We start from the raw sequence: 15,980 nt of genomic DNA on the forward strand, positions 1-15,980 counted from the left end.
CCAAAGAGCTGTAAACATTTAAAAAGTGACCATCTCTGAGAGGTGTGATCAACAGAACTTAAGGTGCTTTTAGAGGAGAATCTCTTTGAAATACACGTAGAATTGTTAGTGAACAATTATGTTAATGAATTAAGTAAGTGGAATATGACAGCCTGGCCCTGGAGGTCTTGAGGGAGATCATGGTCTTAAAGCTTAGATTCACCAGGTGCCCCATATGAAAGATGATTAGGCACTTGCTGCACAAACATATAATCTATTTTGTTGTTTTCGTATCTGTTTCTCTCTGAAATGATTTCCTTCTAACAAATAATACTTAGCTTTGAAAAACCTGTCATAGCACCCAGACTTGCAAGTAATTCATGTTCCAGTATTTTTGTTAAGTCAAGAACAAAGTAATCAGAGATGCTGCAGATATGTCTGTTTTCTACTTACAGTATTTCCTTTCCCAATTCTTGAGTCTCTAAAATGTCTTTGTTTTCAAGTTTTCATAAACTCGGCACACCAGTCAGAGTTCTTCAATCTCAGCAAGCATAGTTTTTGCAGCCATAGGTTCAGTTGTGCTGCAGTTTCTCATTTCAGATCACATACAATTTCTATCTCTGGCCTAGGCATTGGCAACATATCTGCAGGCAGCTGGAAGCTGTGCTCACATCACTGCTGCTTCCCCCAGCCTCCCACTCCCTGGCTGTACAGATGCAGCTTCTAGCCAGTAGGGAGCAGCAGCAGCAAGGACATGCCTTCAGCTACCTGGCCCCAGCACAGCTCACCACCAGCTGGAAGCTGTGCCTGCACCACAGCGAGGAGTGTGGGGGGAGCAGGCACAGCTCCCAGCTCTCTGGACCTGGCACAAGTGCAGGCATATGCTACTCAAGTCACCCAGCCTGTATCAGACCAGACCTAGATTGTTCTGGCCTGCAGCTTGTTAAAGGTTGCTGGCCACTGTGCTAGCTCACTCCTTTAGAAAGAGTGATATAAGAGTACATATAAGACTTATTTTCTGATGGAAGGCAGGTGGAGGGTTGTATGGTTTGGAGATCACAAGAAAGGTGGGGGAAATTTAAGACCTAAAGATACTTGGATGTTAAAATTTGGTTAAAAATGTAATAAAGTTAATTATGCCTAGAGAGTTTTTGACATGTGTTGCTATTCTGAGGGCAAAAACAAGATGCCACGTGCTCCCCCAGAATTGTATTAGGAAATGTAAACTTCCACTGTTAACCTCTTCCTAACTTTCTTTTAAGCTTTTGGTGGTAGTAATAATCTTAAATATATCCGTTGCCCTATTTTGTTAATACACAAGTTCCCTGGCAGCTAATTTCTTTAATAGAGGCAAAAGCATGGAAATGAACAAGGAAGTCCATTGAGTATGTATCAGACTATCCCTGAGGTGTGAACTGCCCTATGAATCTCAAATTCACAAGTTTAGTTATGATTATTTAAATGCCAATAAAGGTAGCTAATTCATAATGTAAGAAAGAAGACAGGATTGCAGCTATCTGCAGTTTTATGTAGCTTTTCATTATAGCTGTGCAGTAGGATGACTTATTTGTTGAGGTGCACTGATCTATTGGTTGCATATTGGAGTGGCACCAATAAAAGGAAAATTAACATTATCTGCAGTCAGCTTTTTTGGCAGGTGTAACCAATAATATCACCAATAAAGGCTGCATGCATGTGTGCAGCCGCAGCATGCACGTGGCCAGGAATGCAGTCGCGCAGCTTGGAGGTATCATCAAGTCAGTAAGGGGGGGAGGGGCATTGGGGGAGCAGATTGAGCCCCATGGCGAGGGAAGGAGTGTGGGGCAGGGGCAGGTGCTGCCCAGGCAGGGCAGTGAATGCAACTCCGGGGCTGGGAGTAAGATGGAGCCACAGGCAGCTTGTCCAGGGGGCATGCAAGGGTGGGGAGGGGGGACAGCTCCCTGGTGCTGCGCACACCCCAAGGGAGGCACGTGGGGCAAGTGCCACAGACTTACTGGCCAGATGCTGTTCTTCAAGCTGCCGGGCTGCATTCCTGTAAATCAGCTATCAGATCAGTATCGGCCGATATTACCAGTTAATAATTGGCCATTAGTATTGGCCAAGAAAATCTTTATCGGTGCACCCTACTTACTTTGGAAATACAAGACCCTCCTCCACATTAAGAAAGAGTAAACTAGTAGGTCTACCAGAATCCAGGGATCTATTTGTTCAAGCTCCACTGAGTGCAAATCGGAAAATACACAAGGTCATATTTTGTACAATGTACCAGTAAGCATCATTTAGTTTTGAAAACTTATTTTGGTATGGTTTAGATGTAAGCACCAAGCAGGGCTCTGAAAAGTATTACAGCCTTCCCACACCTGATTTAACACCTGTAATATCAGTTCTTGTTAACAAGCATGATTATTTGAGAAAGAAACACATTTGCTTTTCAATGGGGGTTACTATGGAATATTGCCCACTTTGTCCACATCCTTTCTATAGTGGGGGGACCAAAACTGGACACAGTACTCCAGATGTGGCCTCAGCAGTGCTGAATAGAAGGGAATAGTCACTTTCCTGAACCTACTGGCAACACGCCTACCAATACAGCCCGCTATGCTGTTAACCCTCTCGGCAACAAGGACACACTGGTGACTCAAATTCATAGATTGTTAGGGTCTGGAAGGGACCTCACAGATCATCAGGTCAAATGATTCCCTCCCTCCCCCCCGCGCACTCTAGGCAGAAAGACAACTAGAGTCAAGTGACCCCAATGAGGTGACTGTCCAGTTTCCTCTTTAAAAACCTCCAGACTAGGTGACTGCACCACCTCTGGAGGGAGTTTATTCCACAATCTGGATACCCTGACTGTGGAGGAGTTTTTTCCTGGTATTAAGCCTGAAGCGGCCTTCTAGGACTTGGTATCAAGTAGTCCTGGTCTTCCCCGGGGGTGCCCTAGTGAATAGCTGTTCATTGGGTTCCTGATACACTCCTCATGGCTCATAGTCATGCAATGGTCAATCATTATCCCTAGGTGCCTTTCGGCCATGGTGCAAGTCAAGCTGTCACCATTGTCACCATGACCCATATCTGGCAGCAGGGCACATGGTATCAGTGTTAAACCCCCACTGCCCTCCCCACCACCAAGTTTCTACTCCACAGACTGTATGACCCTCATATTCAGCCTATTGTCCACTGTAATCCTTAGGTCCTTTTCTGCAGAGCTGCTGCCCAGCCAGTCAGCCCCCAGCCTGTACTGGTGCATGGGATTGTCCTGTCCTAAGTGCAGGACTTTGCACTTGTCCTTGTTGAACCTCATGAGATTCCTTTTGGCCCAATCCTCCAATTTGTCTAGGTCACTCTGAATCCTAGCCCTACTCTCCAGCATATCTACTACTCCCCCTAGCTTGGTGTCATCTGCAAACTTGCTGATAGTGCACTCTATGCCATCTTTCAGGTCCTTGATGAAAAGTTTGAACAAAACCAGCCCCCGGACTGACCCCTGTGGCACTCCACTTGATACCAGCTGTCAACTAGACATCAAACCATTATTACCCTCTGAACCCGATGCTCCATCCAATTTTCTATCCACCTTACAGTCCATTCATCCAGCCCATACTTAGCTTGCCTGCGAGAATGTTGTGGGAGACCATATCAAAAGACTTGCCAAAATCAAGATACACCACATTCACTGGTCTTGCATTCACAGATCTGTAGTCTCATCATAGAAGGCAGACAGGTTGGTCAGGCTTGACTTACCCTTGCTGACTGTTCCTAATCACTTTCTTCTCCAAGTCCTTAGAAATGGATTCCTTGAGGATCTGCTCCATGCTTTTTCCAGGGACTGAGGTGAGGCTGACTGGTCTGCAGTTCTCCTTTTTCCCTTTCTTAAATATAGGCACTGTTTGCTCTTTTCCAATCATCTGGATCTCTCCTGATCACCATGAGTTTTCAAAGATGATGGCCAGTAGCTCTGCAAGCACATCAGCCACTCCCTCAACACCCACGGGTGCGTCCAATCTGGGCCCCATGTACCATCTTTGTCCAGCTTTTCTAAATAGTCCCTACCCTGTTCTTTCACCACTGTTGGCTGCTCACCTCCTCCCCAAATTGTGTGGCCCGGTGCAGTAGTCTAGGAGCTGACCTTGCCTCTGAAGACTGGTACAAAAAAGGCATTGAGCACTTCAGCCTTTTCTGCATCGTCTGTCACAAAGTTGCCTCTCCCATTCAGTAAGGGACCACACTTTCCCTGATCCTCCTCTTGCTACTGACGTACTTGTAGAAACCCTTCTTGTTACCCTTCATATCCCCTGCTAGCTGCAACCCCAACTGCGCTTTGGCCTTCCTGACTTCATCCCTGCATACCTAAGCAATGTTTTTATATTCTTCCCTAGTTATTTGTCCAAGTTTCCACTTATGTGCTTCCTTTTTGTGATTTAGTTTCCTGAAGAGTTCCCTGCTCAGCCAAGCTGGTCTTCTGCCATACTTGCTCCTGCTCATCGGGATGGTTTGGTCCTGCACTCTCAGTAAGGCTTTTTTTTACTGGACTGTTAGCGGCTGTGGAGAACCTGTGAGAGGCCATCACCTTGTCAGTTATTTCACACCTTAATGAAAGACTACATGGTTATTAACAGACCCCTCGTTCTAGATATGCAGTCTTTGGGCAGTTCTGCCTTAATAGTTACCCATCCACCTCTTGACCGTGAGAATTTTTTTTTGCCAGGTAAAGACAGCAACTGTAGCTGCATGGTACCATGGGGAAAATGCATATTTTACCAGCTGCTTGTTTTCCATAAACTGACTACAGTGTTGAGTCCTACCAAAACTTACATATTGACCTTTTATTATTTATCTCCGATATATACTTGGGGAGATAGGGAGTCTCGTATTCATGTAATGGGTGTTTTGTTCTTCAGTACTTTTTTATAAGTGGTTCCTAATCTGAGGGGTAAAAGCATTTGTTAGAACAAATCCGTACCTAGTTCTTCTAGGCAAACAATTTCTGGATTAAGGTAAAAGTTAAGTCAAAGTCATGGAAAATGGGTCCGGGTAGGTCACTTGCTGCCATCTTCCTAAACTTCAGAAACTTAAGAAGAAGGGGCAGGGGCTAAACCCCTGATCTTCACTAGTATAACTGGGCAGTGAAAAACAGTAGATAGAAATTTTGTTTTATGACAAAAATACCAAATAGCGCTGAACAGACTGGTGTCCTTGAGCCTAGTTTTCCAAAGCTTTAGGTTAATTGTGAGTGCTCATTAGATCAGGAGTCCCACTGAAGTAATAACTTCTTACTGTGTCAAAAATAAAAGTAATTTAATGAGCAATGACTATTTGCTTGATTAAACATTTGAAGAATATTCCCTGAATAACCATTGTACATCAAAACAGTACTCTATATTTTCATTTAGAGGGAAATGGGGTTAGTGACGTTTGTTGTGAAATGACATCATGAGAAGTTGTGCACAGCAGGATCTCACACTATGATGTACAAAGATGTACAGGATGACCTTTTAATTATTTTAGGTATGGCATGCTGTTTTCTCTTTTAAAATCGAAATGAATGAGCATGTGATATGCTACTGTATGCTCTTAACCTAACCAAATAAAAAGTTTCTTAATATACTTCATATGTATTTTATATAACTTCCTTTTTTTAATTGAACATTATAATACTACTTAATTTAGAATTGAAATAGTGTTCAGAGAGATTTAAATGCTGTTTAAGTGTGGAAAGTCCATTATTTTTAGAGTAACTGAACTCGCACCATAAATAGTACATTACAAAGGAAAACACATTTTGATTTGTAAAACCTGACAGATCTGATCTAGAATAAGTATTTTTTTTAGAACTAACAGTAAAGCAAACGTTTGTATTCAACATGCTGCAAGACATTTTTCGCTTATTCTTTCTAAATTATGAAAAATAGTAATAATAATCCTATCTGAATATTTCTGAAGACCTTTACTTGACAATTTAGTGTTTTTAGTAGTTCAGTAGTTGGTTGGAGTAGGTATAGATGGGAATGTTCTTTGTTTTGCTGTCATTCATGTTACCTGCTAAAAATGACTGTTTTTGCAGGGATTAAGATACCTTCTTCAGCAAATACCAATAATCTGATATTGTATTTTGTTATACTCATTTATAAATATTTTTATTGATATGTAGCTTTTTAGGTTTTAATTAGTATTTATTTTCCTTAATGTAAGTAACAGGTGCCTTTTAATAAACTAAATGACAAAGAAATATATTCCCAAAGCATCTTAGGCAATTATTTACAGTATAGAAAAGAAATTTCAAATTTGCCAAATGTAAGTCTTTAAAAATTTCCCTTTTATATGCTATTCTGTATTAACTTTCTTGTACTCTGAATAAGTAGTGAATTAAATTAAATTTTAGCATTGATACTCAGGCCCCTGCTACATGTTACATAGTACACAATTAACTGGTTAATCACACAGTAAATTTAGACCAGCCACATGCAAAGTAATTGTTACATGGTAAAAATGACTATTCAGCTATAAAAAAGAGCCAAACAGCTATAAAGTTAGTGCTTGAAAGTGTGTAACAACTCTGTAGCTGTTTCTATCCAGCTTTTATTTGGGCATGTAGCAGGCATTATGACTTTTTCTATTAGTGAGTTCAAAAAAGAAAGAGAGGTCATTTAAAATAAGAACATAAGGGGCGATACTGGGTCAGACCAATAGTCCATCTAACCCAGTATCCTGTTTCTGCCATGTGGCAGACGTAGATGCTTTAGAGGGAGAGCATAAATGGAGCAGAGGCCCAGCAAGGATTTAAAATGTTTTAAATGCCACCCTTTATTTTCAGGGAAGGCTGTTCCAGTTTTCCCTTCATCCTCTTGTATGCTGGATAGTATTGGACTCATGGTAGGTTCATCTTTCTACTGCTGTGGAGATCTAATGTATAAAATGTTGTTGTTGTCATGCAAAATACCAAAAAAACCCACCATTTGTAATCAAAAGGAAGCGATTACAGCCCTCTCCAGGGGAATCTATCATCTAAGGTCGGGAAGGGATTACATGTCCTTTTCGTCAATAATAGGTCTGTATCCAAAACAAATGCCACATGCTTTTGGGGCAGTAGAAGTATAAGGATACAGGCAGAAGTAACAATTGAAGCATTTCAGATGTTGTTGAAACACTTGAAAGAACCAGCTATACAAGTGTATATTTCAAATGTACTTTTAAAATATTCCAAAAGTGGCTAAAGTGCTCCAAGATAGTAGCTCTTGAAATTAGAGGTGCACCAATATAGCAGTTGCATGTTGGATCGGTAGTGATAAAAAGGAAATGACATTATCGGCGTTTGTTTTTTTTTTTGTCTGCTGTAGCTGATAATGTTTTCTGATGATTATGCCTTCTGGCTGGGGCCCCCAGATACCTGGGTTCCCTCCTGTAAGCTGGGGTTACTCCGGATATGCCCCCATCCCCTCACCGCTGGGCTGGGCTGGGCTGGGCTGGAGTGGAGCAGCTGCTGTGGTATCCCGGGCTCTTGCGCGGCATGGACTGCAGGGTGGGGCCAGGGTGGGCGCTGTAAAAGGTACTGAATGCTGCAAAGATGCAACTGGGGCAGATGGAGCTGCTCGGCTCAGCCCATCCCAGCGTGACACAACCTACAGTGCCTGGGGTCTACGCCCCAGGGGCAGAGCCTGGCATGGGCTGAGGCAACCACTCCCTCCCGCTGTGTGTAGCAGGGTACTCCCCTTGCTCCTCAGCCCAGCTGGGTTCTGTCCTTCCCAGGGTCGGGTCCTTTCAGTCTCCCCCATGAGGCATGGGGGGCCTGCCCTGCCTCTGGCAGCAGCAGCACCACGAGGGCAAGGGGCCTTTCCCCGCTGGAGTCCAGCTCCTGGGTCCTAGCTGCAGGGAAGGAGTGGCCCACTTTCTCCAGGCCTGGAATGGTCCTGCGGCTCTGTCCTGGGCAGAGGGAGGAGAGTGGGGAGCCAGGCCCAGAGACCACCCAGCCCCAGGTAGCCGGGAAGGTTCACACCTTCCCCCCCAGTCAGCCCTGCTGGGCAGGCTCAGGCAGCTGCCTCCAGGCTGGAGTTCAAGGGCATTATACTGAAGAGCTCCACATAGCCAGGCACAGGCACTTCTAGGCTAGGCCCACCTCCTGCAACTGGCACGGGCACTTTTACATGTGCTCTGGGAGTTTAATTAGAATGGATCAGAGAGCCCCTCTATTTATTAAAGTGCCACCACATCTCCTGTATCAGCGTCCCTGCACTTAGAAATGGCAGTGGGGGCGCTTGAATTAAAGTAAGTGTGTGTGTGTGTGTGTGTGTGTGTGTGTGTGTGTGTTATAAATGTAAAGCAAACAGACAAAAAAAAAGATTTATTAATGTCACTAGTTTAGTTTAAAATGCCTTGCATTATTACTAAATATTGGTTATCAGTATCAGCCAAGAAAACTGGTGCACCCCTACTTGAAATGAGATACTATTTTGAAACATTTCACTTTGTCATGGATGCATGGGGATAGGAGACCCAGAGGTCCTCCAGAATCCCACAGTACTAAACTATTTTCCCTCCCACACCAGTCCCCCTCCACAGGTTAGGGAGGAAGAGTGGGTTGCACAACCTGATAGGCAGTGTCCAGGTGCTAGGTCCTGCTCCAGTGCTCAGGGTACTTTTGTATCCACTGCCCCCAATACCCACCTTTCTATTTCTCCCTTCCAGCGAGAGGACAGGTTGTGGGGATGGGAGTCAGAGTTGGAAATCTCACTGACTCTTTCCTCTCCTCTCCCCCAAACACAGCAAACTGTAGCAATTTTGAAGCATTCCAGCTAGGGGGGAATCGAAAGTGATTATGTGCATGTCCCCCTAGCTGAAACTACCCTTTTTGAGATGTTTCTAAGCCTGTTACATTTGGAAACAATTCAAACCTTGTGTCTGCACCCTAAGTCTCCTCTCTCTAATATGTGCAGGACCAGATGATCCTGAAGGCCCTTTCAAACCCTATGATTCTGTCATCCTTCCTGCCCTTTATTCTACTTTCCTTGTAGAGACAGTCTCTCTCTCTAACTGAATAGTTCTCATGTCCTTTCCCCCTCTTTAGCTTGCTTCCATTTTTTTAAACACAAATTTCAAATATGCTAACCTACCAAGATGTAGAAGTAGTTAAGTTCAGGAGATGCCACAAATTGAGAGGAGAACAAAAGCATGTATGTAGCACATTTGGTCAAAAGTATTTTGTAATTTATAAAATGTTAAAAACTGTTCCAATGGGCTTTTTTCCATACTTTTTTCCATTCAGCAGCTACTCAATTTTTGAAGGAGTTCTCTGAGTATTCCTTAAGTATATAATAAATGTGACTACTATAAAAAGCAGATTATATCCATACTGGAAGATGACATGCTTGTCTTATTTGTATAACTTGGTTATTTTTTCAAGTAAAGCTGTTTACCCTGAGGTAGATTTATTCAGTGGTCTATCAGAAAGGTCTTATTAGGACCTGAATTTATGACTTACATTTGTAACCCAATATTATTTCTAAGTCTTGTAGTTGCTTACAGAAGCAAAATAGTCTTTTGAAACAACAATAAAGTAATGAGGATGATATCTCAGAGGTAGGCAAACTTACATATTTGTGTTTTTTAGGAAACCAAAAGACAAACCTATTATATCAGTAGATGTATGCAATATAAATCTGGACATATGTTCCCATTGTGTCCCTTCATTTTTTTTTTTTTTTTGTGATTATTAAAACAGTAGGTTCTTTATAGGGAAAAACAGATATCACAAACAGAACAGAGTAAAGCAAACCACGCTTCATAGATTATCCAAGTTCCACCAGAGTCCTAATAGCCACTAGGTGACTCTGTTCTCTTTTCTTTGTACACTTGGCTTGCTTCCACTCCATAGGGATAATTCATCAATCATATCAGTAATTTTTTTTGCCAACCTTGAAAAACTGAATTCTAATATTAGCAAAACTTCACTGCTAATTCTGATATTATTTTAGGCTTAAGCTTAAATGATTGGACCATATATAGATGACACAGTTCATCTACCTGTAAATGTTACTCCTTTTAGTTAAATATTGAAAAAACACTTTTTTTTATGTGAAACTGAAATTAAAACAGAATGAAAAGATGATTTATAGACTCGAGTTGGATTTCCCATGTTAATGCACAAGAATTAATAGATATTGAAGTACTGTACTTACTCAAATATAAGATGACCCCCCCACCATATAATTACATACGAGATATGGATAATTTATACATTTTCTTATCATTTTCCAGGTACAGAATCTAATTATTTGAGGTTTGTCTTGAATTTGTTCTCTCTTCCTTCCCCCTGCCCCCTAACTTTTTCTCCCCAAAATCCCTTCCCCTCCTCCTTACTGTCAGATGCTGCTCTCTCTGACCACATGGAGGTTCCTGTCCTCCTTTTGGCTCAGATCGAGTGTCTTGGTGGGGGCATCTGAATCCCAAAACCTCCAGGCTTGGGCCTGCGCACAGGATGCCTGCCAGTGGGTTTGGGAGTATCTGAAGTCCCATGGTGACAGCCTGGGATAGAGGATGCTTGCCGATTGTAGGACCATACATGGTTGTTTAGGATGATTGAGTCCTGCTCAATCGATTATGATTTGGAACTGACTTGGCTGATTTGACCTGGATCATGAAATATATTAATTTAAAAAATCCTTGTAGGTTCCCATCAACATGCTTGTCCAATATGAGCCATGTGTTTTATAGCCATGCTTGGTGTTGGCAGCTACATTTAATCAAGCTTCATAGCTGGCTTCCATTACTGAGCACAAACTGCTTTTGGCATCAGTTTAATGATAGATAATGTATGTAATGAGGTTTCCTTGTATGCAAATGTTAGATGAAAGGCTTTTCTCCCATGCTGATTGAGGGGGGTGACCTTGTCTTGTATTCGACTAAATACAGTAGGTTCCTGAATGCAAATTTTAATTAAAAACCTCTGCTTTTGTGTTTCAGTGTGTATGCAATAGACAGTTTCTTATGTGAATTTTGGTTTGTCTTTTTAAGTAAACTGGGTACAATTTTTCTATTTAAGATTCAGTCATTACTAAGAAAGGTCAGTGCATAAGTGTATGAAATTTCTCTTCTAAGTGTCCCTTAAGTCTATATCTAGTTAAAATATAAACCACATTCAGATCAGTTTTATATACATTTTGTTGATTATTTTTTATCTTTGTGCCACTGCCAATATTTTTTATATCATGGACTTGAATCCTTGCAGCAGTGGGACAATGACAGCACATCCTCTGCTGTGCTTATGGAAGTTTAGGCTGCTTTGGTGTTTGGGGGAAGATGACAGTATTGAATATGTGATTTTAGGAATAGGTAAGATGAGGGCTTGCATGGAATCATTTTGATAGGGGTGATCCTGCCTTGAGCAGGAGGACTAGATTACCTCCAGAGGTCCCTTCCAGCCCTAGTTTTCTACAAGACAATTTAAGAATATAAAAGATGGAAGGGTTGGCTAGACAAGTCATAAGTTACTAAAAGAAAAATTATAACCATAAGTATTCAGTAGAGCTGCCTAAACCTGAGCCAGATCCCACAAATGTTTCTTTATACCTATAGTTTTCAAGCTGTTTCTGGATATCTGTCATGGAACCAGATTTAAAATTTTTGAAATGATATAAAATTATATAAAATAATTGCATATACAAAAATGCATTTAAAATGTGCATTAATTCTTCAGGTAGAGATCACTCAATATATACAGCAGGGGGCACTAAGCAGGTGATGCCATATGTAATGTTGGTAGCTTCAATACCTTGGACACTTTTTAATTACTTCTAACCCCTCCTAGAAAATCTCTATCCGCCTGTAAATGTTACTCCTTCTGCAGTAACCATCTTGAGGCATGGACAGACATAGGTGATCTTTATGTGAGAGAATGAATGGATGCTGATTTGACATCAGTTCCAGAAAAACACAAAGCCTGTTGCAGAACACTTTAAACTCCCTGCACGTTACATTGCTGACCTTGGAGTAGGTATTTTTAGACGACAAAACTTTAGAAACCAACCTGCATACAAAGTTGCTTACAAGAAATCATCCACGGACTAGATATTGTTAAGCATGGTCTCAGCAGAGACTTTAGATTCTTATTCTATTATCTGAACTGCCACCTCTCCTTCGGCTGTCCTCCCCTACCCCACCCCCCATTCCCATCTTTCATATTTAAATAACCATATTCCCTTTCTATTTAGTACCCCTGCTCTCTGCAAGTCCATTCATAGCATCTGACAAAGGAGGCTGTTGCCAACAAAAGGTTAGTCTGTTTCTGCTCTTCCCTGCCTTCTTCCTAAATTGAGATTAATGTAGGGGTAACAACTTCTCTTTCCTTAAGACAAATTTGTTTGAATACCTGTTTATGATTGGGTGCAGACCTGTTTGTGTTTGTCTACATAGACCATCAGCAATGGTGACATTCTCAAGCATATCAAGCTGTCCTGGCCAGGCAGCCTCCTAAACTGGACTAATCCTAATCCTAAACTCCTAATCCTACTCATGGAGTCATGGCTACATTACTTTCAGTTTAAGAGATAAACAAGCCTCCATTCTTTCTCGCTACCTGTGCCTGTAATACTGAGACAGCTAGCAGTGCCTGACCTTTTGCATTTCTCTTTATCAGATTCCTATCTCTTTATGGAAAATAATTGAATAATTTCTTTGGCACACAGTACTTTTTATAATTCAAGTTGTGATAGGTTCTACTTAGAGTGAACATTTTTTTTCATTCTTTCTGTTGTTTTCCCAAACAGTAATGGGAGCCAGCCTCTGGCTTGGGCTTAAATCAGGGGCAGGCAATTATTTTGGGCAGAGGGTCACTTACTGACTTTTGGCAAGCCATCAAGGGCTGCATGACAGGCAGCCAAGGGCAGATTAATATTAATTTTCTAAAATTTTTAGGGACTCCACGGGCTGGATAGAGTGGCCTGGCGGGCCACATCTAGCCCCCCGGTCACCTTTTGCCCACCCCTGGCTTAAATACTGTTTGTTGTGATGTAGTTATGCAATCAACAATGGACATTTCAGTGCATGTTTTATTGTGGAGAAGGACTTGTTAATACAAATTAGTTCTTATAGGACTCGTACTAAAAATATCTAAATCCAGGAATGCTACATTGATTTATCCTGGAGACTTGGTTTTAATCAGGCCTGTCTGAGGCGGAACAATCCTTCTAGCCTCGAGCATTCTTTAGCTGAGTGCGTTCCTATATTTACTATTTCAGCTTTTAGGGCAGGGGTAGGCAATTATTTGGTCTAGAGGGCCACTTGACAATTTTTGTTGTGCTGTTGAGGGCCTCACACAGACACACATGTGCTTCCTACAGATCTCTCTGCATTCCTTCCCTTCTCCTGAGTCCCCAGCATATGGCCAGGTTGGGCTGGAGCTGCACCCATGTGGCTCAAAGCAGTGCTCAGGAATGCAGTGTGGCACTGGCCCAGCCCAGCCCGGGCCAGCTGTGTGCCAGGGACTTGGGGCTGGGGTGCAGGGAGAAGGGGGCCAGGAGTCCCAGTTTATCTGGGCTTGGCTAGACCAGTGCTGCACTATGTTGCTCCCTTCTCCCTGCTTCCCCTCTCCTGGCATGCAGCCAGACTGGGCCAGTGCCACCCTGTGTTCCCACATGTGACTTTGGGCCACGTGGGTGCAGCTGGAGTGACTCCTACCTGACCTGTTCGTGTGCCGGACACTTGGGGCAGGGGAGGTGGCTCAGGGAGAATCAGGGAACACAGCGCAGCACCAGCCCATCCATGCCCACATAACCTGCAGCTCCCGGACCCCTTTTTCCTATACCACTTTCTTGCCTCAAGTCCCTGGGCTTACCCAGTGCCACTGTATTCCCACACGCTGCTTCAGGCCATGTGGGCATAGCTGGAGCAGTTTCTATGTGGTCCAGTTGCATGCTTGTGGCTCAGGGTCAGGTAAGAGCCGTGCCAGCCCCTCCAGCTGCACCCATGTGGTATGGCCTGATGCAGTGTGTAGAAACACGGACCAGTACTGTTAGCACTGCCCACATCCCTAACAGGCTCCACCGTCCTTGGCCTAGCCTAACAGGAACCAGATAACCTGCGGCTCCTGGCCCTTTTTCCCCCTGTACCACTTCCCTTTGTTACCAAATTTGCCCATTACTTTAGGGTGTGCTCATTTATTAGGGATAGTTTCTAGGGTCTTAGTGATTCTGTCAATGTGCTGCTTGTGTTACTGTACAGAGCTGTATTTCTCCCTTCTGCAAGCCCTCACCCCCAGTGGAGCTATCTTGCAGGACTCAGTCTCAATGGGACTGGGTTCCTCCAGTCACCAAATCAGTCATACACACAAACACACACAAATTAACGTGACACGCCTGACCTGGCCGGGCTGATCAGCATGGACAGGCTGACACCCTCATATGCCAAGAATCAGTTCATAAGAGCAACAATAAAATGCAGTCAAACACAAGCACACAGGTAAACAGAATCCCTCTGAATCCGGCTGGGTGTCCAGCTGACACCCTCATGGGCCAGCATTCAGTTCATAAGGGCACGTCTGAGTCAAACTGGGTCAATCAGCCTATACAAGCTGATCCCCTTATGTGTTTCAAACTCAGCACGTCCCAATCTTTGGCCTCTTGATGAGCAGACCCCACAATAATTTGGGCTTCACAGGGATCTTTAGCATAGGTAAAAGAAGCGTTGCTGCAGAGCACGGGAGGAAAGAGAAGCAGAGAAGGAAAAATATACCCAATTACTACCAGTTTGACTATAAAAGTTATTTATTGCTAAGCATATGAAATATATAATAGTACTAGTAGTAATAGACATGCAAAAGAAAAACAAACACCAACAATGACAATACTACCCTGGTTTCACTAAGTATTTGGGGAAACTTAGCTCAAGCTTAACTGATACAGTTCAGGTTCAGAAGTTTATGCCTAGAAAGAAGACAGAGAACGCTGGGATCTCACCTAGTCCACGGTACTCAGGCTGCAAAGCTGACAGGCACAGTCCGTAGCACAATCCTTGAAGAGAGAGATGATCTGTTCTTCCAGCGTCCCAAGAACGACAGGGGATGGTGTCAGCACAGGGGTTTTCTTCTTCTCCTTCTTTCCTCCTGCTTCTACTTCTTTTCCTTCCTTTTCCTCTTCTAGCAGCACACACACTTACAGATTTTTATACCCTCAGTTCAGCTGCTTCGAAGCACCCTCAGTAGTGTAAATCATTGTCTTTTCTATTGACAAGGGGTTATCTGGTTTGGACCATCTCAGGAAACTGATTGATAATCAGGAAACACTTAAGATTAGGGAGTAACCCAAATACTTGGGAGCCAGCTTGAAATTCCTATGGGTGGCAGATATACTGATGGGATATCTCATGGTTTCTTCAGGAACAATAGATAGCTTGCAGCATCAGGATTTTGGATTTTTACTTGTTGTGCACAAGCCTCAGCTTAGCATGACTTTTCCAGATCTTACTATAGTCTTTTAACAGACTTAAAGCAATTATTGGGGTGCTCATAACCTTTTGTGGAGAGGACTCCCACCATTCGTCTCGGGAAAGATATGACAACACCTGGGATTAGGGCTCCAGCAGGCTGGATGCTGTGATGAACCCTTAACCATTGTTCAAATGTTGCCCAGACCCCCTCTGACTCGGTCTCTTGCCTCAGCATTCCCTAACCCGGCAACCGAGTTTTAGTCAATCAAGTTTAAATAGGCCTCCCATAGTGGGACCGGGGAATGTACGGCCCGAGATGCCTATTAAACTTAGAGCTGTGTGTGTGTGTCTGGGGGGGAAAAGTCCTTAGTAAATCCAGATTAGAACTGGTCTGATAAATGCTGAGGTGGGTGTGTGTGAACATGGGTTGATTAACATTTGAAGCACAGATTCCCCATCATGCAGTGCTCTCCTGCTTCTCTGGTCCCAGAATTCACTGCAGTCTCTGCTTCAGGCTTTCTGTTCTCCATCTCTCATGTAAATGAATGGTCATCTGGTTCCATCTCGGATGTAAATGAGACCTAGGGCAG

General features: G+C 43.1%; 1 protein-coding gene across 3 annotated transcripts in view; it reads left to right on the forward strand.

Annotated features, from left to right (window-relative positions):
• The window catches only part of PRKACB (protein kinase cAMP-activated catalytic subunit beta), a 102,513-nt gene that overhangs the window by 12,391 nt on the left and 74,142 nt on the right, over positions 1-15,980 (forward strand). For 2 of the 3 annotated variants that reach the window (XM_025211521.1, XM_025211522.1), the window contains exon 1: positions 4,451-4,487. The exons of the other annotated variant lie outside the window; for it this stretch is intronic. In XM_025211521.1, coding sequence (XP_025067306.1) covers positions 4,466-4,487 — 22 coding nt within the window. In that variant the 5' untranslated portion in view covers positions 4,451-4,465. Of the gene's footprint in view, positions 1-4,450; positions 4,488-15,980 lie in introns of those variants that run through there. 3 annotated transcript variants of the gene reach the window in all.

Source organism: Alligator sinensis, unplaced genomic scaffold (assembly GCF_000455745.1).
Source record: "Alligator sinensis unplaced genomic scaffold, ASM45574v1 scaffold32_1, whole genome shotgun sequence".
Lineage (NCBI taxonomy): Eukaryota > Metazoa > Chordata > Crocodylia > Alligatoridae > Alligator > Alligator sinensis.